The 26,490-nt window shown below is 37.5% G+C and overlaps 1 protein-coding gene and 1 pseudogene across 2 annotated transcripts in view; one reads left to right on the forward strand and one right to left on the reverse strand.

The window, feature by feature from the left end:
- Window positions 1-25,718, reverse strand: LOC149840313 (putative protein phosphatase 2C 40). The gene is made up of 4 exons (XM_090004388.1): window positions 25,432-25,718; window positions 1,335-2,617; window positions 971-1,235; window positions 1-692 (listed from the first exon to the last, which is right to left on the reverse strand). The coding sequence occupies exons 2-4, from the start codon at window positions 2,520-2,522 to the stop codon at window positions 565-567; spliced, it is 1,581 nt and encodes a 526-aa protein (XP_089860514.1). The 5' UTR covers window positions 2,523-2,617; window positions 25,432-25,718; the 3' UTR covers window positions 1-564.
- LOC149840312 (pentatricopeptide repeat-containing protein At3g26782, mitochondrial pseudogene) overlaps window positions 1-26,490 on the forward strand; it is a 39,805-nt pseudogene that overhangs the window by 3,777 nt on the left and 9,538 nt on the right. The gene's annotated exons all lie outside the window — the stretch shown is intronic.

The raw sequence follows: 26,490 nt of genomic DNA on the forward strand, positions 1-26,490 counted from the left end.
TTGAGAAAGGGCATTTTCCCATTTGTACTCCGAAACAGCTGCCAATATATCGATGTGGTTCCATGTTCACAATTCAATATGATTTTTTTACAGAGAGAAGATGATATTGACACGATGAAAATTTTCAAATAATGCCAAAGCATTAAGATAGCTGCCTCAAGAGTACGATAACTCACAAATTTGCTTACAGCCATGATGGAGGAGGATCCTCCCTTGGTTTCTTGAAAAAACTGACTGTTTATTGTCCAGTAAAGGTGGATAGCATATACTTACACAAATCTCAATTCCAACAGTGCAGTTCACAACAACGTTTACACTAAATTTTGCTCAAACTTAGTGATATCCTACTACACCAAAAGCAGTACATATACAGCCATCTCCTCCTACACCACTTAATCCACGTAATGGCAGAATGATCTTGAAGCATTCCATTATCTGATCCTACCCAGATAACTTTTGCTAACTAGTTCCAGGAACTATACAATCAGTATACTTCATGTCATCTTTCCGTATATTCATAGCATCTAAAACACATGTACAGCCATCTCCTAAGGCACTGAACATCTACAATGTTGTTGATGCAGTCGTCGTCCGCTGTGCATTTCCAAGCATTATAACGATCACTGTGACATCATCATGATACTTTCTTCTTCTCCCTGCAGGAATCCTCATCAATTCTTCTGTAGTCATACCTAAAAGAGAAAAACAAGGATGATGATACACACAGTAAAGGAAATTTATAATGGTGTGAATCAACCTAACAAGCTAATGTAATATAGAATAGAAACCATTTAGATCAAGATCAAAAGATTTGAGTTGCATCAAACAAAAAGAACAAAATAAATCAGCAGAGCCACTGATTGAATGCTTAGAAAATGCACATCCCCTTCATGCATGTTGAGCCCATGGAAAAAGTTCATATTCAAAATGATGCAATGCACCCCAAGAAAAATGTGAGTAAAGAACAGACCTGCTTTTTCAGCAGCTCTTAATAACAGCTCCTCCAGCAGATACTTAGCTGGATCACCAAATGGATTATTCCGAATGAAAAGGTATACCAGATTAACAACATCATTATTGGTGAAGAAATCAAACAGTCCATCACTTCCAATAACAACAAAGAGATCATTATCTGACACTCTATGGTTCATTATGGATGTCTGAGTAGAAACATAAGGAGGGCTGCGCAAATTGAAAACTCGAAGAATACCCATCAGTGCATCATTCATTATTTTCTGAAAAAAGAAATATATCAATGTTTAGAGAATGTAAAAGCACTCAAATAATCAAAACATAAAAATACCTTAGTATGAGATCAACATGATTGAACTGACCTTTTTCAAGTAACCAACACCAAATGCACGGGTTAGTTTTAGTTTGCCTTTCACTCTTCCCCCAACTATTGTTGATGGATCATCAGGATGGTTAGCTAAGAGCTGATCACGCTCTGTCTCATTATCAACTGTATGTGTTTCAGTCAGGTGCACAACTTTCAATAGACCATCTACAGATGCATCGATGGTTGCCAGTACAGCTCTGCTGTCACCAAGATTCAGTGTGTATAGGTCCTTACCATGAAGAAGTACAATGAGCACACACGATCCAACACATACTAAATCAGGACGCTCCTCCATTTCCTGTTCAACCCTATGCATAAAATCATTCTCTGCTTGAGCAACTGCACTCCTCAAGCAATCCATGACACCTTGACGAAATGGCTCTGAAGATGGTTTTTCAGAAGATTGTGGAAATGTTTTCCCCTCCACAACATTATTGGAAGCCTCAAGTTTGTGGACGTTAAGAGCAGAATCGACTTTCATGCTTCTATCTTCTAAATTATTTTCAAGAAAGCTTTTCATGCTTAAAGGCATTTCCCCTTGCTGCTGATTCTGAAACAAATGCAGGTAAAACCCAATGTTTTCATAGAGGGTTACAGCCAAAAAGTCAGCTGCATCACGTCCATTAAAACCATCATAGACTCCACAGAATAGCCATCCATTATCTTCAGAGCAAACAGCCTGGACTCTGTCTTCACCTGCAGCTCCACCAGCCACTTGTACATCATTCATAGCACTTAGAAAGCTTGACGCCTCAACACTTGCAGGAACACTCATAGTTCTTGACAAATCTTTATCGCTTTCAAGGAAATCATTGTCAGTAGATACACTCCCAAGCAAGGCTGAGATATTGCTTTGGGAAGATGATAAAGGATCCAACCTTGAGAGAGACGGAGAAGATGACAGTGGCCGAAATGAATTTGGGGAATCCAAACCAGGTAGTATTTCTTCCCCAATGAGACCATTCAGCATATTTGTATTTGCTAAAGTGGCATTAGCACTTAGTGCAGCACCAGACAAACAAGAAAAGCTGCTGTTCCTTCTGATGGGATTTGGGATTTTGATCCCTATATTCTCAAGCTCATCCAAATTCACAGAGGTGTCTCTAGAATAAACGTTGCATTGGTATTCAAAACTAACACAGAGTTCAGCTGATGGCTGAAAAGTTTCATCAAATCCTAACATCTCTTCAGACAGGAAGGATGAAACTTTTTTCCTTCTGTGCTGTCAATATAAATGTCTGATCCCATATTCGATCCAGAGTCGAAGGGGCTTACTGACTGCATGTAAAAGATTATCAAAAGGGACAGTCACTAGCTTGTACAAACATATTATACTTTAAAGTTTCCATTCTTTAAGATATCGCTTTGAACCTGAACTAGTAGGGTTTTCATATATAATCTGCAGGAGGTACTAAGTGTAATGCATGTAACCAATTGGACATCTGAGTATTCCATAATATTTCAGAATTAGTCACCAATAATGATTTCAGCGGATATATTTACAAGGCAATTTCTTGTGATACTATAGATTTGCCTACAGTCCTCCGAAGATCTATGTGATCTTGGCATTTTTGAAACACTAAAAATATAAAATAATACAAAATTAAAGAAAATTTGCTAATATTTTTTCCAATACATTGCAGGTTGGTACTTTAACTAATGCCAATGAAAGCTCCCACTTATCAGAATTTCCTGCTTCACTGGCAATTTTGATAAAAAGTTATTACCCTTTCTCCACATTTTCACAATAATGTGATTATTCAGTTTCAGAATGTCCATTATGACCAAGATAACTATCCCTTACTGAAACCATTATGAGCCATTTCTTACAGTAATGTATCTTTTGAGTAAGAAGGAAAGTGGACGGTGTTCTGTTTGTAACCAAGAAATAGTTGTATGCATTTTAAGACTTGCAAATCGTATGTTCAGTTGTTAGGTTCCTCCATATGATGCAAAAGGAGGTAAATTGTGGAAATTAAGACATACTTTAAGCCATGAATCTAATTAATTATTTGCATTAACTGTTTCAGTAATGAAAGCATAACAGTTCTAAACATATCTTATAAACTGCATATATGCATATACCTTTTACATATGTAAAACTCTAACAGATAATATACCACATATTTTAGTTCAGAAAAATATTCTTTATTAAATTGATTACATTGTGACCTACACTACACCTACATCTGCACATATATACAAACTTTTGGGGGTTTCCTGGAACAAAAATTGGAAGTTAGAACCCCCTTGTTTTGTATAACTACTTTAGCCTGATGAGTGGAAACCTTCTCATCCGATTTCTAGGGTGGGGGGAAAAGGATCCTATAGGAACCTTTCCTAATTTTTCTTTTGCTAGGCCCATAGCTAAAAAATCCAGTAACTTATGATTACGTGGTTCATACAAATGAGGCTGATTCTGAGCTGCAATCCACAGATGCCTTTGTTTAAAAGAATAATTTTGGAGCAGGAAGCATCAAATTCAGGATCTTCTGCTGCACGGATTACCTGGAAAGTGAAGTCATAGGCACATGGGTTCAAAGCCAGACCAACTACCCCAAAAAACACTCATCCATTAATTAGCGACTTTTGTATGTATATGAGAGTTGTTAACTTCCACTTTACAAGTTCACCAGTCACCACCAATTTAAACCTTTAACATATTTGAAATTGACTAGAGAATCTCATATTTTGACAGAATTGAAGGTAAACTACAACATTGCCTTTGATTTGTGTAACTTTAAATTTTCTGTCACTTTCTCTTATCTTTTTATGTAAACGTTGAACCAAATGCACTTTTTGGCAAGGAGTATTAAGCTCCTTAAATTGCTTAAACCATGATCGTATGGATGAGATGTAAAACTCTACAATAGAGGATGATAAAACCAAAGCACAAATATAAAACCTAATGACTAAGTGAATTTTTGGATGACCACCAAAAAAAAACAATCTAGGGTGCATTTTGATGACAAAATTTAAGTTTTTTAACCTATAATGGGATTTATGGACTGGTACTTTTTTTAAGAATATTGAGTAAACAGTTATGATTGTTAGGACGACACAAAACCATGTTTTATAGTCTCCAACTCTCTTTTACATACAAATTATAATCAGCATCATGATCATCAACATCTTTTCTTTTGTTCCATCAAAATCCACCACCACTTTTTGTTCCATCAAAGACAACCACCACCTCCATCACATCTTATTCATCATATGATCATCACCTTCTTTTGTATCATCATCATCATTTCTTCTTCTTATTCGTGCAATTCAACATCATTATTTACATTTTTCTTTCCCTCTCCTCACCTGGGTGGTTCCATCCCTCTTGGACACATTGATGGAGCTAACCACAGTCACTTTCCAGCTTTTGGTTGCAGAGAAAACACCAGATCAGTGTGAAAGTGCAGTAGGATCGAGGCAACGAGCACTAGAGGGGGGGGGGGGTGAATAGTGTTTTTAAATATCGTTTGCGGAATTTTGACGGATTTTGCAATTTGCAAAGCAAACACACAAAGAACACAGTAATTTATACTGGTTCGGTCTTTCCCGACCTACATCCAGTCCCCAAGCAAAACCCGCTTGAGATTTCCACTATCAACCTTGTGTAACTACAAGATCATACAGACCAAATCCGGTCCCACTTCCAATAACACACCTACTGAAAGCAAACAACTCCTTTAAACCAAGGAGTCCTTCCTTTTACAAAAACAATAAGTAACAACTTACAAAACAACTTATGAGTCTTTCTTATGAATGCAAATGAGATGCAATTGACTTTTGAGGTTGTTGAAATACTCTACTCACGAATTCACTATCTCTCAAAGGAATTTGAGTGAAAAACTGAAGTGAAAAATATCACGTGAGTGAGAAAATGAATATGAGTGAAAAACAAAGAGTAATAGATTCAAATTGATTAAATTGCAGTACTTTTGAGTGTAAAATGCACTCATATTTATTGTTGAAAGATTTCATACGTTGAGGGTATAAAAGGGTGTCAAAACAGTCCATTTTGAACGATCAAAACGTTTAAAAAATGAAAAGACACGCCTTTTAAAAGTTTCAGGAAAAACGGCAAAATTAGTCGACTGGAACAGTAGTTAGTCGACTGATAATTAGCTATTAGTAGACTGACAGTTATCGTCGGTCGACTGATCTCTTTATCGAGCAGTTTGAAACTCTGAAGTTTTGAAAGTTAGTCGACTAGAGAAAGAGTTAGTCGACTGATAATATCATCAGTCGACTGAAAAACCTTTCAATCGACTGCTGCTAAACTTTTCTGAAAATACATGTTTTGTCCGATCGACTGATAAAATCATTAGTCGACTGCTGCTAAAATTCCAGAAAACAGACATTATGTCCGGTCGACTGATAAAACCTTCGGTCGACTAATTTGACAAAAATGACATTTTGTTTAGAAAATTTGGCGCGAAAGAATTAGTCGACTGGTGAGTCTATTGGTCGACTAATAAACACGAAAAACTAAATAAAGAGTTTTATAAAAAGATTTTCATGAAGGGTTCTTTTAGAAAAGTTTTTTTAAAGACTTTTTAGGTGAAATGCAACCGAAATATGCACTCTAAGTAAGGCTCTTACAAGAATCTAAGACTTTTAATGAATTTAACATTTGCACACTAGTCTTCAAAGATTTTTCATCGAATTCTTCAATGTTTGTCATATTTCTTCATTGCCTTAGCTGAAATGCAGTTGATTCACTTGCTCATCATCAAAACCTTGTACTTGAAGTATCATGTATGGCTTCATTGTCGTAACAATCTCCCCCTTTTTTATGATGACAAACTAATCAAAGATGGAGCATTTAGATGCATAAATGGAGATTTTACTCCCCCTATCAATATGTTGCAAAACATTAAAAGTTAGTACATTCAAAGCACATATATCACATATTGATTGGTTTGCATTTCCATCATTACTTCATGCATTTTTAAAACTTTTTTATAAATGCAATTTTCAATGCTTTCACATGATGTAATTTTCATGTCATAATGCAATATGCAATTTCTATCTTTTTCTCTTAATTTCTCATGCAAGTTCTATCTTTATGCAATTTCTCATGTAATTTCTGTCTTTTTCTCCTACAATTTTCATCATGTGTCTACCAAGAGACACCAAGTTCTATCTTTTTCTCCCCCTTTGTCATAATCAAAAAAAGAGTAAGGGCAGTCATAACATAAGCAAAATGTAAATTCAAGTTCAAAATATTACAACCCATAAAGTATCAAAGTTTAGTAAAGACAGAAAACAAAGATCAGAAAAGTGAGTTGAGCAACTCCTTGATTGCAGTAATATCTTTCTGAATTGAGGAAAGTTGTTGAGTCACATCTTCACGAAAAATGTGTTGATGCAGCTCCAAAGCTTTCAGTCGCTGCAAAACTTCATCACTGTCTTGACTAGTAGAAAATTTCTTTCGTTTTGCTTGAGATGAAGGTGTCACAGAAGATGGTAAGGGTTCAGAAATTGATGGTTCAGATGGTTCAGTTTGATCAAAGTTTAAAGGAGGCAGATATTTGATTTTCATTCGTTTAAAAATAGTTTGATCAAAGAACTCCTTTTGCTCAATATATTTTTCATTGGTTAAGGGAACTTTGAAATATCTGAAAATACGAGTAAGACATCCATACGGAAGAAATGGTTTTTGTTTCCACAAATTAGTAAAATACATATTGGCCCAATTTACAGAAATATTTCCAAATAAGACATAAAGAGCCGTAGAAAGATCTGTGGAATAGTAATCAAAAGAACCAGTTTTAGGTAGAACATTGTGGGCAAGGATTCGTCCAGCAATGCGTGCACGAGTTTGAAGATTGGTATTTTTGAAAGGAGGAGAATGAGGTGCACCGGGAAGAAGAATTTGTTCAAAAATTCTTTCATCATTAAGTTCAATAGTATTGAAAAGAGTTTCTGAAGGTGGAATTTTTAGGATTTGTCCAAGCATTTTAGAATCAAACTCAATTTCAACATCGCGAACAAGAGAGGAAAGAATTACAGTTTCATGATCAATTTGTAAATTTGTGTAAAACAAGTGGATCAGAAAAGGATAATGAAGGGGGTCTGCACCGACATCAAAAAGATGTGAAATACCTGGAAATAATTCTCTGATTTTGTAACGAGAAAACAGATGAAACAGGACATTTCGGCCTGGTAAAACAGGAAATGAAGAAATCGATCCAAAAGTATCATATAAAAGAGGATTTCTGAGTAGTCTGAGAGAAAATTCATGTCTTGCTGGAGGTGTAGTTGAAGGAGAACCTTGTGCAGATGCAGTCTTTTGACGAGACATGGTTGTTAAGAACAAAACATATTCACCTGTCAAAGACGAATCGCAGTTGATGTCGGCTTCCAAATGTCGTCGGGTGAGAGTGATTGATAAACAAGTAGATATGTTGTGGATACACTGTAGAGGGGTTGGCTGCTACAGAAAAACGACGAGTCTCAGAGAAGAGTCCGCGGTGGACGACGACAGGTGAGAGGAGGCTGCCACAAGGGGATTTCGGCGAGGAGTGAAGAGGCACCGGTCACGGCAAGAGGATTCCGTCGAAAAATCAAGAGACTCCCTATCACGGCCAGAAGATTCCGGCGAGGAGAGGTTCGAACGGCACTCCAAGGGTTTTTCGAAAGAGAGAGAGGAGGGAGAGAGAGAGAGGGTTTCGTTTTTCAAAGGGTTTCGTTTAAGAAAAACGAAAAGGTGCGTAAAAATGAAACGATGCGTTAAAAACCAAAGGGTATCGGGTCCTTTAAAAAAAAATTAAAAAAAAATATCAGTCAACTAGATTTTTATCGGTCGACTAATAAGGTGTGACTCATTCTGTAAAATTTTTAAAGCATCAGTCGACTAGAAATTTATCGGTCAACTAATATGGTGCGATTTTGAGATTTTGTTCAAAAATCAGCATTTTATAAATCCAAAAACAAGCAAATGCCTAATTCTCTCCTAATTCTCATAAAATCTTCATTTTTAAGTGGTTTAGTGAAGATATCGACATGTTGTTCATTAGTGGAAATAAAATTTAACGAAATATCTCCTTTTAACACATGATCTCTTAAGAAATGATGGCTAACTTGAATATGCTTAGGTCTTGAGTGCTGAACAGGATTTTTCGAAAGATTTATAGCACTAGTGTTATCACAATAAATAGTTGTTGTGGAGTAATTCAAACCAAAATCTTTTAAGGTATGTTTCATCCATAGTACTTGTGAACACGCTAAACTAACCGCTATATATTCTGCTTCAGTTGTTGAGAGTGACACTGGATTTTGCTTTTTACTAAACCAAGAGACTAAGGAATTTCCTAAGAAATGACAAGTTCCTCTAGTACTCTTGCGATCAGATTTACTTCCTGCAAAATCTGTATCACTATATGAAACTAAATCAAAGGAAGATGATTTTGGGTAAAACAAACCAAAATCTGAAGTATCTTTCAAATAACGAAGAATTTGTTTTACTGCAGTTAAATGAGATTCCTTTGGATTAGCTTGAAATTTAGCACACATACAAACACTAAACGTAATATCAGGTCGACTAGCAGTTAAGTATAATAGAGATCCGATCAAACCTCTGTAGAGCTTAGTATCTACATTTTTACCATTTTCATCTTTATCAAGAGAAGTAGTTGTGCTCATAAGATTTCTTCTTGATTTCGATGAGTCCATCCCAAACCTCTTTAGAAGTTCTTTTGTATACTTAGCCTGGTTGATGAAGATTCCTTCTTCAGTTTGCTTTATTTGAAGTCCAAGGAAGTAGTTTAATTCGCCCATCAAGTTCATTTCAAACTTTTCCTGCATAGCTTTAGCAAACTCTTTACAAAGAGAATCATTAGTAGAACCAAATATTATGTCATCAACATAAATTTGCACAATAAGAATATCTGAAGTAAGATTTTTAATAAATAAAGTAGAGTCTACCCAACCAATGGAAAAACCAGATTGTTCTAGAAAATTTCGTAGTCTTTCATACCACGCTCTTGGTGCTTGTTTAAGTCTGTACAAAGCTCTTTTTAATTTGTAGACTTTTCTGGATATTTCTCATTTTCAAAGCCTGGAGGTTGTTCTACATAAACGTCTTCATTGATGTGTCCATTTAAGAATGCACTATTAACATCAATTTGATATAACTTAAAGTTCATGTAACTAGCAAAAGCAAGCATCATTCGAATTGACTCCAAACAAGCCACTGGTGCATAGGTTTCATCAAAATCGATGCCTTCTTCTTGATTATAGCCTTGCTTTGTTTCGAATGACTTCGCCGTTTTCGTCCAACTTATTTTGGAAGACCCATCTTGTTCCAATTACTGGATGATCCTTTGGTCTATCAACTAGATCCCATACATCATTCCTAGTAAATTGGTTAAGTTCTTCAGACATGGCCAAAAGCCAAAATTCATCATCACAAGAGGAACATTTTCTTGAGAAGTACTCTCTATCAAAGGTTCTTCTTGAAGTATTACTTCTTCTCCTTCGCTTAGAGGTATAACCTGTTCACAATTCTCATCAAATGCAACATGTAAAGATTCTTCAATGCAAGATGTTCTTTTATTAAAAACACGATAAGCTTTACTTCTAGAAGAATATCCAAGAAATATTGATTCATCTGATTTTGAATCAAACTTATCAAGATTATCTTTGGTATTTAACAAGAAGCATTTACTACCAAAAACGTTGAAATATGAGATCTTTGGTATACGATTATAATACAATTCAAAACATGTTTTATGTAAAATTGGTCGTATAAGAACACGGTTTAAAACATAACATGTTGTATTTATTGCTTCAGCCCAAAAGTATTTTGGTAAATTTTTATCTTGAAGCATGGTTCTAGCACATTCTTGCAAAGTTCTATTCTTTCTTTCAACAACTCTATTTTGTGGAATCGCTCTAGGAAAAGCAAAGTTGTGAGATATACCATGTAAATCACAATACTTTAGAAAATATTCATTTTCAAATTCACCACCATGATCACTACGAATTTTAATAATAGATATAGATTTTTCATTTGTAATTCTTCTACAAAGTTTGGAAAATTTAGAAAAAGCATCATTTTTGCTTTTTAGAAAAATCACCCATGTAAATCGAGAATAGTCATCTACTATAACAAAAGCATACTTGCTACCATTCAAACTTTGAATTCTAGATGGTCCAAATAGATCTAAATGTAAAAGTTCAAGAGGACGTTTTGTGGAAACTATATCTTTTGCTTTAAAAGAACTCTTGATTTGTTTACCCATTTGGCAAGCATCACATAAGTGATCCTTCTTATATGGTATTCTAAGTAGGCCTCTAACAAGATCATTCTTGGATAACTTGGAAATAATTTTAAAATTAACATGTCCAAGTCTCTTGTGCCATAACCATTGAATTTCATTTGAAACAATAAGACATTTTTCATTAAAAGTGGGTAACTCATCTAGATAAAGTTCATACACATTGTTCCTTCTTTTACCTTTAAAAATGATTTTTTTAGATTGAAAATCAAAAATTAAGCATTAATCATGTTCAAAAGAAACAAGAAAACCTTTATCACATAATTGACTAATTGATAATAAATTATGCATTAAACCTTCTACTAAAAGAACATTTTCTATCAAGAAAAATTTTGGATTACCAATATTACCAATACCTATTACTTTTCCCTTGTTATTGTCACCAAAGGTGACGGTTCCTCCATCCTTACTTTGAAGGGTGGAAAATAACTCCGGCCTTCCAGTCATATGTTTGGAACAACCGCTGTCCAATATCCATTTGCTCCTTATTTTGTGTACCTAAAACAAAATTAGAAGACAAAGCATTTGACCCCTTTCTATTTTCGGGTCCATGAGAGTTAGTCTTAGGAACCCATATCCATTTGGATTTTGGTTTCCTTTGATAAAAAGTATTCTTTTTATAACAAGATTTAGCATTTTTAGAATAATCATGTCTAGGCTTATAAGCATTATAAGTGCCATGATTAGATGCATTTCTATTATAACTAGAAAATTTAGTTCTTTGAACAAATGGTTGAGAATATTGTCTTTGATTCTTCACCACATAGTTTGGTCTAGTTTGAGTATCAAAGAAGCTATATCCCAATCCGGTTTTATTAACCGAGCATCTTTGAGAACCAAGAAGTCTTTCTAGATTCTCTTGACCATTTGTGAATTTGGTCACAATAGAAAGAAGATCATTTGATTTTTCTTTTAGACAAGTTATTTTTTTTTGTAAGAGATTGGTTCTAATTCCAATTTCTTTTATCTCAAATGCTTGACAAGAGTTTTCCTTCTTGAGATCTTCTATCTCTTGAAGTAATACTTTGTTTTGAGAGTCAAGAGTTGAATTTTCAGTTTTTAACTCTTTGTTTTTAGAACTTAGACTCTTAAATTTAGCATATAAATCATTAAATGTTTCTAATAAATCGTCATAGTCAAATTGACTTACCGAGTCTTTTTGTGCTACAAAGCACATGCTGGCGACTTCTTCATTTGATTCTTCATCGGAAGAAGAGTCACTATCATCCTAACATGCTTGAAATGCCTTTTTCTTCTTGAATTGGTCCTTGGGCCTGATTTTGAGAAGAGGACAATATTTCTTGATATGTCCTGCCTTTTTTGCAGTTAAAGCACTTGACTTCATTTGGATTAGAAGAATCCGCTTTCTTTATCTTTCTTTGAAATCTTCTATTTTTTATGAATCTTTTGAATTGCCTTGTAATAAGGGCAATATCTTCATCTTCTTTTGAATTTTCAGAATCAGAAGTAGCCTTAAAAGCAAGAGATTTCTTCTTGGGTTCTTCTTCTTGTCTGTCTTGAAGTTGGACTTCATATGCCATTAAGTTACCAACCAAATCTTCAAGAGTGAGAGTGTTTAAGTCATTTGCTTCCTCAATAGCTGTGGTTTTTCTCTCCCATTCAGGAGTTAAACACCTTAGAATTTTTCTAACTAAATCCACTTGTGAATATTCTTTTCCAAGAGATTTCAGAGTGGTAGTGATATCGATCATTCTTGTTACCATGTCCGATATACATTCATTTTGCTTCATTTTAAACAATTCAAATTTATGAACTAAAGAAGCAATTTTAGATTCATTTACCTTTGACGTACATTCGTGAGTCACGAGAAGAGTATGTCAGATTTCATTTGTTGTAGAGCATTGAGAGATACGATTGAACTCTACCTTGTCAACGGCACAATACAATGCATTCATAGCCTTGGCATTAAGTGAAGCAGTCTTCTTTTCTTCATCTGTCCATTGACTGAAATCAGTTGATGGCATTTGGTACTTTTCTGAAACGACTCTCCAAATTTCGAGATCTATGGATTGTAAGAATATTGTCATTCTCACTTTTCAGTATCCATAGTTAGTTCCGTCGAAGAGAGGAGGACGAACATAGGAGCATCCTTCTTTGTGCTGAGATGATGTTGTTGTCATGCTAGATGATGGTCAAATCAAAATAATAGCAAACCTGCTCTGATACCAAATGAAAGTGCAGTAGGATCGAGGCAACGAGCACTAGAGGGGGGGGGTGAATAGTGTTTTTAAATATCGTTTGCGGAATTTTTGATGGATTTTGCAATTTGCAAAGCAAACACACAAAGAACACAGTAATTTATCCTGGTTCGGTCTTTCCCGACCTACATTCAGTCCCCAAACAAAACTCGCTTGAGATTTCCACTATCAACCTTGTGTAACTACAAGATCATACAGACCAAATCCGGTCCCACTTCCAGTAACACACCTACTGAAAGCAAACTCCTTTAAACCAAGGAGTCCTTCCTTTTACAAAAAAAATAAATAACAACTTACAAAACAACTTATGAGTCTTTCTTATGAATGCAAATGAGATGCAATTGACTTTTGAGGTTGTTGAAATACTCTACTCACGAATTCACTGTCTCTCAAAGGAATTTGAGTGAAAAACTGAAGTGAAAAATATCACGTGAGTGAGAAAATGAATATGAGTGAAAAACAAAGAGTAATAGATTCAAATTGATTAAATTGCAGTACTTTTGAGTGTAAAATGCACTCATATTTATTGTTGAAAGATTTCATACGTTGAGGGTATAAAAGGGTGTCAAAACAGTCCATTTTGAACGATCAAAACGTTTAAAAAATGAAAAGACACGCCTTTTAAAAGTTTCAGGAAAAATGGCAAAATTAGTCGACTGGAACAGTAGTTAGTCGACTGATAATTAGCTATTAGTAGACTGACAGTTATCGTCGGTCGACTGATCTCTTTATCGAGCAGTTTGAAACTCTGAAGTTTTGAAAGTTAGTCGACTAGAGAAAGAGTTAGTCGACTGATAATATCATCAGTCGACTGAAAAACCTTTCAATCGACTGCTGCTAAACTTTTCTGAAAATACATGTTTTGTCCGATCGACTGATAAAATCATTAGTCGACTGCTGCTAAAATTCCAGAAAACAGACATTATGTCCGGTCGACTAATTTGACAAAAATGACATTTTGTTTAGAAAATTTGGCGCGAAAGAATTAGTCGACTGGTGAGTCTATTGGTCGACTAATAAACACGAAAAACTAAATAAAGAGTTTTCTAAAAAGATTTTCATGAAGGGTTCTTTTAGAAAAGTTTTTTTAAAGACTTTTTAGGTGAAATGCAACTGAAATATGCACTCTAAGTAAGGCTCTTACAAGAATCTAAGACTTTTAATGAATTTAACATTTGCACACTAGTCTTCAAAGATTTTTCATCGAATTCTTCAATGTTTGTCATATTTCTTCATTGCCTTAGCTGAAATGCAGTTGATTCACTTGCTCATCATCAAAACCTTGTACTTGAAGTATCATGTATGACTTCATTGTCGTAACACAGTATTGTGAAAAGCGTTGAGGCGCAGCGAAGCGCTCCACCAAAATTTGAGGCGAGGCGTAAGCCTCGAGGCGCAAAGCGTAAGCCTCAAAAAAAAATTAAACTTAAAAAAATTATAAAAAATTTCTAAAATTATAAATAAATAAGAAATGCTTTATTGATGAAGCAACAACCAACAAGAAACAAAAAATCTCAAATAAATACGGAAAAAATATGAGATTAACATGTAAAAGTAACATTAATGCAACAACTTAATCTATGTAAGTATCTAAGAAATAAAATATGAGCATTCATTCAATAAAAAATTAACATTAACAACAAAATGCATATTAAAAAATGTAATTATCTCTCTATACGAGCATTCATCAAATGAAAATAGTTCATCACTCGATAGTCAATGCTATATGCTCCATTGGATAACAGATAGATAAGTAGCCTACATCCAGAAATGCTATCTAAGAACATTCCTCTTTTAACAGTATGCATAGTATGAGTAATACAGAGAAAATAATAGCTCACATTGCCCAATTGTATTTGCTAACTTGCTCTTTACTGAATATCCAAGTGACATGCATTGCCTCATTTTATCCGGATCCATGCCACCACCATCATCTGCATAGAAAGGAATGTCAGGAAACTATTGTAAAATGAGAATATTAAACAGTTTAGTCACACTATATTTGAAATGGTGCAAGTCAGTGGCATAAAGCCAGCCCCGTGCACATCTTTAAGCTTCCTTATTAAGTAAAAGCTACACACTACACAAAATTTGATGTATTTTCTGCTCCTACAAGTCACGTCCATTATAAGTAACCAAATATATGAGATCAAAAGAATGTATCAACAAAAATAGCATAGTTGCACATAAAAACAAACATCCAAAAAATAAGAGTGTCTACAATCAAAGCATAACTAAGCAATGTCAACCACAGCCAAGTATTCAGATTGCATCTAATGCCCATCTGCTCTTCTAGATAGATAGCAGCAGCAGCATACAAAAAAAATCATCAATACAGAACTGTAAGAGGACATGCACAAAAATGACTAAAAAAAATGCTTCACAAGAAAAATTCCCTAGAAACTTGATTGCATATAAGGTAACAGTCAGAAACAGCTTTAATCCTTGATACCTGCCGTATGGAGAGATCGAAGAGAGGGAGGCAGATATGAAGAGAGGGGGTCGGGGTTACCTGGGGTCTGGCAAGGGCTGCTGGTGTCGCAGCTGCTTCCAGCGAGAAGGAGGAGGCCGAGAAGGGAGAGATTGTGAGAAACGAGAGAGAGGGACTGCGAGAGACGAGAGAGAGAGAGAGAGGTGGGAGAGACTGAGACGAGAGGTGAGAGATTGTGAGAGACGAGAGAGAGGGGCTGCGAGAGACGAGAGAGAGAGAGAGGGGCTGCGAAAGAAAAATTAGGGCCCCCGACCCTCATTAGGGTCGGGGGTAACATTTTACTTTTGGTCAAATGAGGGCTTTGACCCTCATTTGACCAACAATATGAGGCGTGTGCGCCTCACCGTGAGGCGCACCTCGCCTCGAGGCGTACGCCTCGATGCTTTAACGCTTCATGTCTGCGCCTCAAGGCACAAAGGCCCTCGCCTTGTGGTGAGGCACGCTTTTTGCGCCTTGAGGCGCGTTTTTAATAACACTGCACCAGATACTAACCAGGGTGGTACCCCCCATGTTAGATGGCACTGCTCAACCTGCTCTCAATTGTTGTTTCGCCCAGAATTACTAGAAACGCCTATGGTATAGGGGAAGCGCGTTTCTCCCAGACGCATTTCGGAAGTGCGAAACGCGGCGCTTCCAAAACGCGTGGGGAAGCACATATTCAATTGAGGAAGCGCTTCCCCCTTTAAAGGGGTACGCATCCCCCTTTAAAGGGGGATGCACTTCCCTTTTAAAGGGGATGTGTACCCCAATAAAAGAAGACGCGTACCCCTTTAAAGGGAGATGCATTTCGGATGCTTAATTGGAAAGACAAATTTGCCCTTTAAAAAAAATTTAACACATGAATTTGTTTCTTACTAAGGGTAAAATGGGTATTTTATAAAACCCGTGAAAAAACAAAACTGGAAGGGGCTCAGGGTTTTGTTTTTTCACGTTTCATCCGACTCCTCCCTCTCTCTCTCGAGTTTTTAGCGACCTCCGAGTTCCGACGACCTCAAAAAATTCTGGCGATTAATCCTTTCAGGTACGCTCACTCTCTCTCTATCTCTTCTCTCACCCTCTCTCTCTCACACATATGTGCATGCGTAGGCAATCAGACATATGACAATGTTGCTTCCATTTGTGTTCATGGACGTGAATGTTTATACTTGCTTTGTGAAGTGGATGATGATAAAATCGATCAAATGTGTTGATCTTGCAGTAGCTTTATCGATTGGCAAGGCTACTGTTGTGGCAAAATCTGTCACAATCAGAAAAAAATTCTTCTGGGGGGGGGCTGCCCCCCTATAACCCCCCGCCAGGGGCGGCCCCCCTAAACCCGCTAATCGTGCAGCGGGACCCGCGCCGGGGGGAGCCCTCAGACCCCCCCTAACTGCAAGGGCAAAAACTCTGAATCAGGCTCCACAACTCATCACTCACATGTACAATAGCAATCTTTAATAATGATTTTCTCAACCCTACAACTGTGGAGGAGATTGCCATCACAGCTAGTCCTACGAGGAATCTTGTTGTCATGGTTGTAGCTGTCATTCGTTTCCCACATGCTGCTACCTTGGGCTGAGATGCCATAAAAAAAATCTGCCAGCACATGCTCTCAAATAATGATTGAACTGAGATGGATCTTATGCTCATGAACTGAGATGTCTGTAGCTTTTTCATCACCATCACTAAAACAAGTCTTGCACTGATATTTCTTGAATTTGTGACATTGCTCATCTTTGATTTCATCTAATTACGTGCTCTTTGATCATCAATTTCACCTTTAGAAGAATACAATCACATAATAATGTGAATGTACACAGAAGAAAGCGGACTCATGATATTGCAAAAATACAACTTGATGATGATGTATAGTTGTTGCAATCATGATCTTGCCTTTTACTTGTGGTTAGCGGTAGAATGTTTTTTTCTCTTTTCTTTTTCCTACATCAGTCACAAACTCACACACAAGCCAACTTTCTACAAGTAGGTTTGTTCTTTTCCTTTGTTTAAAGCATAGTCACTTATATTAGTCTCTGGACATTATAAGTTTGTGAATAATCTTGGGAAATTTCACTTTAAATTTGAAGGAATATGAAATATAACATAAAAAGTAAGACGAGATTTTTCTTTTGGCAAAAGATAAAGAAAGAAGAAGTGTTTAAAATGTATGTGATAAAATAAAAATATATAATTACATTTTCGCTTCTCTTTTGATTCTTATTCGCTTCCCTTTCGCTTCTCATTTGAATCCTATGTCGCTTCCTTCTTCGCTTCTTAGGTCACTTCCGGTTCGCTTCCTAGGTCGCTTCCGAGACGCTTCCTAGGTCACTTCTGAAACGCTTCCCGGTTCGCTCCTAAGTCGTCCCGCGCTTCCCGCTTCCTAAAATTTTAGAAGTGTCTCGCTTCCGCTTCTCGTATCGCTTCCCGCTCCCGCTTCCTCGACTGGCAACTCTGGTTTCGCCACCCTATGTTTGAGACTTTGAATGGTGGTTACATTTATGTGAGCAAGATAAGAGGGAGGAAGGACAAGAAGGAACAGGTTGACCCCGTGGGAGAAGATCTACGTTCTCCCGACCACACAACTCTCCAACCCCACCAAACAAACTTTCAGTTCAATTGGGTTAACTGGGTTGATTTCCATCAAAATAGCAACGCATGGCCCCAAACATTCAAGTGAACATGGTCGAAGGGCCTCCCAAACACTCTTTCAAATTCAAAAAATGGTATACACATCAATTTAACATAATGACACAAGATTTGGAATCATAACAAGCATTAGGCAAAAGTTTATTTAGGGCCTTGTCAAACAAGTGCCAGTGTACCACAACTAAGCATGCACAACAAACTGAGTTGAATCGGGCTTGACCCAAAGCTTGTCCATCCCTTTAAATGAGCTTAGCCGAGCTTGGTCAGCCTACAGAGCTCAAGTAGGCTCGATAAGACTCGGTTCCTTTACATGTTAATAATAAAAGATATATATTATATGTATATTTTTTTTATGCCGCCCAGCCCCTTTTACCCCTTGAGAATTTCAATTTTGGGTTTTTTATTTTTTATTTTATGTCTTCAAGAGACCAAATGGGTAGGTGAGAAAGCTAAAGTGATAGAACCTTGGGGATATAAGATTTGGTATACAGGAATAAATAGGAATAGGAATGGAGTAGGGATTGTTATGAGTCGTCAGTTTATAGATAATGTAGTTGAGGTCCGTAGGAAGGGTGATAGAATTTTACTTATTAAATTAGTATTAGGTACGGATATTATTAATATTATTAGTGTTTATGCACCTCAAGTAGGTTTAGATGATTCCATTAAGCATCAATTTTGGGAAGATTTAGATGGAGTAGTACAAGAGACATCTTATGGAGAAAAGCTTTTCATCGGCGATGACCTTAATGGACATGTAGGCATTAGTAGGGATGGATTTGAGAATATCCATGGAGGCTATGGTATAGGAGAAAGAAATGAAAGTGGAGAAAGGATTTTAGATTTTTGTTTGTCCTATGATATGATCTTAGCAAACACTTGGTTTAGGAAGAGGGAGTCTCACCTAGTAACATTTAAAAGTGGGGTTAATACGAGTCAGATAGATTTTTTCCTACTTAGAAAGAGAGATAGGGGTTGTTGCATCGATTGTAAGGTTATACCAGGAGAAAGTGTAGCTACACAACATAGAGTCTTAATTTTAGATCTTAGAATTAGACAATGCCGCAAAAGGGATAGACATAGGATAGATCGTAGAATTAAGTGGTGGGCACTGAAAGGAGCTAAACAAGGAATGTTTGTAGAGCAGGTAGTTAAGGAAGTTGATTGGTGTCTCGAGGAGGATTCAGAATCAATGTGGAATAAGATAGCGGGTGGTATGAGAAAAGTAGCTAAGGAGGTATTGGGTGAGTCTAAAGGCGGTGCACCACTAGGTAAGGATACATCATGGTGGAACGAGGATGTCAAATTAGCTATTAAGGTTAAAAGAGAGTGTTATAGAAATCTAAGTAAGAGTCGTGATAATGAGAATTTGGAGAAGTATATGATAGCAAAGAAGGAAGCTAAAAAAGTTGTTCGAAACGCGAGGGCTAAGGTATATAAGGAGGTTTATGACAAGTTGGATACCAAAGAAGGCGAGAAGGATATTTATAGGCTTGCAAAGATGAGAGATAGGAAATCGAAGGATTTGGGTATGGTTAGATGTATCAAAGATGAAACGCAAAGGGTTTTAGTCAAAGATGAGGAGATTAAGGAGAGATGGAAAGATTATTTTGATAAGCTATTTAATGATAGTCATGCTCAAGATCTTGGAGACTTCTCCATTCCTTTTCATGAGATAAATCGTGACTTCATGCGCAAGATTCAAAAGAAAGAAATTGCAGAGGCTTTGAAGAAAATGAAATCAAGAAGGGCAGTTGGCCCAGATGGTATACCTATCGAGGCTTGGAAATGCTTGGGAGAGAAAGGTTTAGAATGGTTGACAAATCTTTTTAACTTGATTTGGCGAACAAATAAGATGCCTAATGAGTGGAGGAAGAGTACTTTGGTGCCTTTATATAAGAATAAGGGTGATATACAAGATTGCACAAACTATCGTGGTATAAAACTCATGAGTCATACTATGAAACTTTGGGAGAGGGTGATTGAGTCTAGGTTGAGGAAGGTTGTCATGATATCGGAGAATCAATTTGGTTTTATGCCTGGAAGATCAACTATGGAAGCTATACATCTTCTTAGACAACTTATTGAAAGATATAGAGAGAGGAACAAAGATTTGCATATGGTTTTTATTGATTTAGAGAAGGCATACGATAGAGTACCTAGGGACGTTCTCTGGTGGACAATGATGAAGAAATGTGTTTCTCTCAAGTACATTAGTATAATTAAAGATATGTATGAAGGAGTAGTAACCAATGTCCGCACTTGTGGAGGGGTGACAACCAATTTCCCGATAACGGTTGGGTTACATCAAGGATCTGCTTTAAGCCCTTTCCTATTTGCGATAGTAATGGATGAGCTTACGAGATCAATTCAAGAAAATGTACCGTGGTGTATGTTGTTTGCTGATGATATTGTTTTGATTGATGAGTCTAGAGCTGGGGTTAATGCTAAGTTAGAATTATGGAGACAGACATTGGAAGCTAGAGGTTTTAAGTTGAGTAAGAGTAAGACTGAATATATGGAATGTCAGTTTAGTAAGCAACGAAGTAGTAATGGGAGTGTAGTGAAGCTTGGTGAGCAAGATATACCGGTGAATGATTATTTCAAATATTTGGGATCCATCATTCAAAAGTATGGAGAAATTGATGGAGATGTAAATCATAGGATAAAGGTTGGGTGGATGAAATGGAAAAGTGCTACTGGAGTGCTGTGCGATCGTAGAATGCCATTTCGGTTGAAGGGAAAGTTTTATAGGACGACTATTAGACCCGCTTTACTATATGGTACGGAATGTTGGGCTGCCAAGAGACATCATATTCAAAAAATGAGTGTAGCTGAGATGCGGATGCTTAGATGGATGTGTGGAAATACAATAAAAGATAAGATTCGGAACGAAGAGATACGTAAGAAGGTAGGTGTTGCACCCATTGAAAATAAGATGCGAGAGAATCGTTTACGGTGGTTTGGACATATTCGGCGAAGGCCTAATGATGCTCCAGTTAGAAGGTTGGAGAAATGGGAAAATATATTAGTTAAAAGAGGTCGGGGTAGGCCTAGGAAGACTTGGATGGAGATGATAGGAAAGGATATGAATGCTTTGAACCTCACCGAGGACATGGCGTTGGATAGAAATGATTGGAGGAAAAGGATTCATGTGGAAGACCCAAAATGAATTTCTTTTTTGGTTCATATCGCTGACCCCAATTGTTTTGGGATGAAGGCGTAGTTGTTGTTGTTGTTGTTGTTTGTATTTTCGATCTCCCACGCATCCCTTCATCCACTCGTTCCTTCATCCCCTTCTCCTTCATCGCCATGCAGTCACCCACCAGTCAGCAGTCACACCTTCATGACTTTGTTCCCTTTTCAGCTTCTCCTTCCTTGCAGCCTCTCTAGTCGCCCGTCGGACTCCAAGTTTACAGCCACCTGCAGCCTCGTCGCCTTTTCCTTCCTCATGATCGCAACCTTGCGACTCGCTAGTTAGGATTCCCTCTCCCTCCCACCCTTATTCCTTCCTTGTCTCTCCCACACCCCGTCATTGTCTGACTAGAAAAAGGGTTGCTAGGGCCATTTTCCGGCCACCTTCTCTCTTTCTTTCTGAAGACAAACAGGTTGCAAATTGAGATTCTCACCAAAAGCAACAGACCGAGCCCAGGCCATCTCGATCCATTATGCATGCCCATAGCTCAGAACAAGCTTACGAACCGGGCCGAGCTCGACACGAGACGAGCCTGAACACCAGTGGTTCAGGCTCAGGCCATGTCGAGTTGAGCCTGTACATTGAGTTTTTTGGGTGAGCCGAGCCTTCTTTAATCACCTTGTCACTTCCATCTAGGGCCTTCAAGAGGGGAGGTCGACCTCTCTAGGTGGACTCCACTTGGCTGGTTGGCCCTTGGTGTCTCCTTTGGATCCGGGTCTATCCAAAACAGGTTTGGTTCTTGCTTCGCTCCGTCCAACTCCAAATTGGATCTAGGTCCCAAATGCAAAATAAGGTGACACTCCATACCAAATGTTGTACTTAACTGACTGAGGATGCTGATGTGGCACCTTAGAGGTGGGTCCCGCAGCAAGATGGAATTTGGATTTGAATCTGTAGAAAATGGGTCCTCATTGATTGCCTGGACCACAAAACTTAGATTTGGGTTTTTCAAAATTCGAACCAGGTCTTCGACATTTGGCTCTGTAGTAATGCTTGGATCCGCCCAAATCCCTTGGTATAACGGATTTGGATATGAGTACGCCATACTTAGATCCATTTGGGCCAATGAGTGTGGGTCGGGATCTTTAAGATTGTGATCCATTTTGTTGATTGGGGCAATGGATCTGGAGCAGGGTCCTCTAGAATTTGGACTATATTAGGAAAATTCATTTGTCATGCTGCTTGCATATGCAGCATGCAACAGTTTTCCTGATTTGGTCAAAGATGGTGCAGTTCCTGCATACTGCATTTGAACTATGTTACTTTAAGATGCTGATGTAACAATCAGATTGTTGGGCTTTGTCAAAGCAGAAAAAATCTACACAGATGTGGTGGGTGCATTCTTCTTGTGCATTACAAGAAGCACCCGTTCATGAAAAATAGCTGGCCATGCTGGCTTTGAATAATGCCCAATGTGGCAAACTAACCATTGGTCAACATTTTTTATCGTTAGCTATCAGTTGCCAAGCTGGGAACGGGCAACACTTATCAGAGTATGAACTGGAATTTTTTGTGATGGTGAGCATTACAAGTATCTAAGAAGGAAAAAGGATAAGGTACACACATTTGGATAACATGAAAATCACCATTTTTAAGTCATATTTTTGGTTATGACTTGTTTTATAAGGAAAAATTGGCTTGGGTGTTATCTAGCCTCTAATAGGTTCTATTTAAAAGGCTCTTAGGAATTTGCATTTTATTTATTAAATCTTGTAACTTGTGAGGTGTTGTTAATAGCCTCCCTTGAGCTTATATATGGAGGCTCTTTTGTAGCTCAAATCGTGATATGAAATGAAATGAAACCTTATCCCCTCTCTCTCTCTCTCTCTCTCTCTCTGCAAGTGACTGTCACTCTTAGCTGACATCTCTAAGGCTCTCGGTGGTCATCTAGGTTGCTGCCCCAACAAGCTCTAAGGAGTGAACGTGTAGTTAAACCATAAGAACAGAGGCTATGCTCGCGAACTCACCATGAGCCTTGAGTCAAACTGGCCCTCACCTTAGCCCAAACCTATGTCTACACCATTTGACCCAAACAGATTTCAAGAAACCCAATATATTCTGCTTGATGTGAACTGCAGAATCTGACTCGGCTTCCTTGAGTCATATCTCCCTAACCTGACTTAATCTAAGCCTAAGATTTTAATTGTAGGTGCTCCCACATGTCCCCAACCAACCCTCCAAAAATCAGCCTTAGATCCCAACCCAGTAGAGAGAACCGAATTTTCTATTTAACCCTACCAAACCCAAAACACAATCTAGACCCAGTCTGAACCCAGTTTTCTGCAACCTGATCCCAAGCTCATAAATCTCGAACCAAGTGGAGTTTGGCCCTGATATTTTAACATGACCTACTTCCACATGCCCTAAATCTCCCTAAATTTGTAGCATTTTATCTATCGTAATTTAGGCATATTGAATTTTTTACTAAAACCTGTCAAAATCCAAACTGAAACTAATCTTGTTTCTAACCTACCTAACCAACCTAGAACTACCTTATGGGCCCAGGAACGTAACATCCCCTGCTGCATGAAATAGCTGATCATATAAAAACATAGGTCTTTTTTGGAGAAAGATTATTATGATATAATTATTGAAGCAATAGCTTGAAAAGGCTTATTCAAGACTGTGACTGCTTGCAAGCAAAGGAACATGAAGTAGGTAAACCGTCTTACAAGAGGGCATGAGACAGAGTCCTCACTATCAAGTGGAAACAACTACAAATCAAAAATATTATAGCATCTCTATTACTTGTCAATATTCCAATGAGATCAAGCAAAACATATGCAGTCAGATCAACCCACGGAGAAGTTGTTTCCCATGATCCAGTCAGGAACAACAAAATGAAGCCATAGTTATCACTAGCCAAAGTCAGATAAAGGTGCTCAAGATAGAAGCGGTCAATAATGATTAATGAAGGAAACAAAAGTGATTGAAAGAGTCTGACTGGGAGAAGAAAAAATAATAATGATTCTTGCAAATGTCATGTAGGCAAAACGTCTTGTGAGAAGATGTATGAGATAGATCCCTCAGTTGAAACCAACTAGTCTGTAGTGAATGACTCACATGGGAAATTATGCTATTGAGATCCAACAAGATCAAGCAAATAATGCATGCAGAACTGTCAGATCAAACCATGGAAAACTGCTCCTATGATTCAGTTTTACTAACCAAAGTCGGATCAACAACAGACTGATGCCACAACTCCACTAACTAGAGTCAGATGAAGGTGGTCAAGATAGAAGGCCGACTAATGATCCATGAAAGAAGTTCTCTCTTGAAATTGTTATCTGATAGATTGAGTTTAAAGGTTCTATTACAGTTTCTGCATAGTTTTTCTATCCTTTTTTTCACTTTTTTCTTTTCTCCTTTTCTTTCATTCTTTGTGAACCACGTCGAAGGCAACTTGTCAGCCCCCACCTCTCTCTTTTGTGTTCTCTGATTCATTCATTCTCTCAAAAAACAGCTAATGCTATAGATGGAGATGCTTATGATTGGTTTGAAGTACACCCAAAAGACCCAAATATTTAAAATTAAATGAATCAAGCACTAATAGTCATACCGTTAGAAAACAAAAAAAAATTGACAATTTTGATCAAGGTGTCATTGGTTTCTCGTGAAAATATCTGAGATTTTCAGTGTGGCTGATTCTTTCTTAAACATTTTTATAAGGTAAAATTTCTGTCCTATAACAGAGAAAAGCTTCAATTTAGCACATATATATGTATCAATTTAGTCCAATTTTCATTTTAATGAGCAAATGAACATTAGAAGTTTTTTTCTTCCCAAAGATGTATGTTTCTTAAGAAGATTTCCAAGGAGAATAACAATATGAAGTTCTAGTAGAAACAAAGAAATTAAGCTTCCACACATCGCGCTCTGCATACGTTGAATCAGAACCTATTACTAACTACCACAGTAGAAGTTCCAACACACCCGCCTTTAAGATTCATCACCAATCTCGATGCCCCTACAGAGATCCGCACACGCCCTATTCCTGGTCACAAGCCCAAAGAGTTCTTCTGATACAACTCTCCGCCAAGAAACGATCAAGATAAAAACCGACGATACTTCACTAAATACATCACCAACGAAACGCATCGCATAATAATCGTCTTCGAGATCACAAAACTTAAAAAAACAAGAAATCAAAAGAAAAATCACCGGAAAGAGAATAATGGTCCCGATATCGATCTCAAACAGCCCCAGATTCAAAAGAGATTACAAAGAATGGCAGAAGAAGAAAATACGCAAGGAAATAAAAGAAAAAATAAAGAAACTACCTTTGGGAAGGAGTGGAAGATGACCTTCTATGGAGCTCCACCACTGATGAGAGATTGATTCTCCAAAGGGAAGAGGGAGGAGAATGAGTTGACCTTCCCCTCAGGGTTTGGTATTTAACGACATTCATTAATTTTAAATTATTGCAAAACCTTTATTTAAAATAAAAATGGAAGAACAAGGAGGAGGGTAGGGATGGCAGTGGACCGGGGGACAACGGGGCTGGAGGCGGGGATGAAGGGCATGAAACGGGAATGGAGGCGGGGATGAAGGTTAAAATCTATCCCCATGCGGGGATGGACTTACGCATTTCCCCACTCCGCCCCCGTCCCCAGTCCTTTAAGGAATGACTATAGACTAAGGGGAAACAGGGCCCGCATCGCCCCGGTTTGGACCGGGGATGGAGGACATGAAACGGGGATGGAGGTTAAAATTCATCCCCGTGCAGGGATGAAGGCGGGGATGAAGGTTCGGATTTTGAAATGGGGCAGGTTGGAGACCTTGTCCCCCGCCCCCGCTCCACTGCCCTCTCTAGAGGAGGGGTGAAAATATGGAAATTATTATTATAATTTTTTTATAATTCTATAATTATTGTCATGAAAGTTTACAAATTGGCACCCAACTTTTCTGTCATAGCTCCTCCAAAAGGCACCCCAAGTATTTTTCAAATTTTCCAAATCTAAAGAAAGTTTTGTTAGGAAGATCTAAGACAGACTTATAAAATTAACTGAACGTTTGATTACCTTGTGTCCAAGATCCAATGTAATTTAACTAGAGATCCAGGGTTCTCGAGTCTGTGTGTGTCTCGGCGTTGGCCTAAAAAGAGGTTTTAAGATCCTCTGTTTGTATGGAGGTTGGATCAAGATGTGGACCCCATTCCTCGATCCACAAAACCTCGGTTCTCCTTAGAGATCCAAGCTAATTAAAGGCAGCTTTAACCTATATTGTGGTTGGCATATATGATATTGCTGTTTTACCTTCCAAAACTTAGAAGATGTCCTTAGTTTTATATATGCAATGTGGTTTACACGGCTTATCAATTATGTTGCTTTTGATTTGAT

This window comes from Nuphar pumila, chromosome 4 (assembly GCF_984573655.1).
Source record: "Nuphar pumila chromosome 4, dmNupPumi1.hap1.1, whole genome shotgun sequence".
NCBI classification, from domain to species: Eukaryota; Viridiplantae; Streptophyta; class Magnoliopsida; order Nymphaeales; family Nymphaeaceae; genus Nuphar; species Nuphar pumila.

Coding starts and splice junctions, on each gene's coding strand:
- LOC149840313 (XM_090004388.1), bottom strand. CDS start 2,522: ATGTTAGGATTTGATGAAACTTTTCAGCCATCAGCTGAACTCTGTGTT. Junction 1,236..1,334: donor GTGTTGGTTACTTGAAAAAG/GTCAGTTCAATC, acceptor TTCTTTTTTCAG/AAAATAATGAATGATGCACT. Junction 693..970: donor AAGAGCTGCTGAAAAAGCAG/GTCTGTTCTTTA, acceptor TTTCTCTTTTAG/GTATGACTACAGAAGAATTG.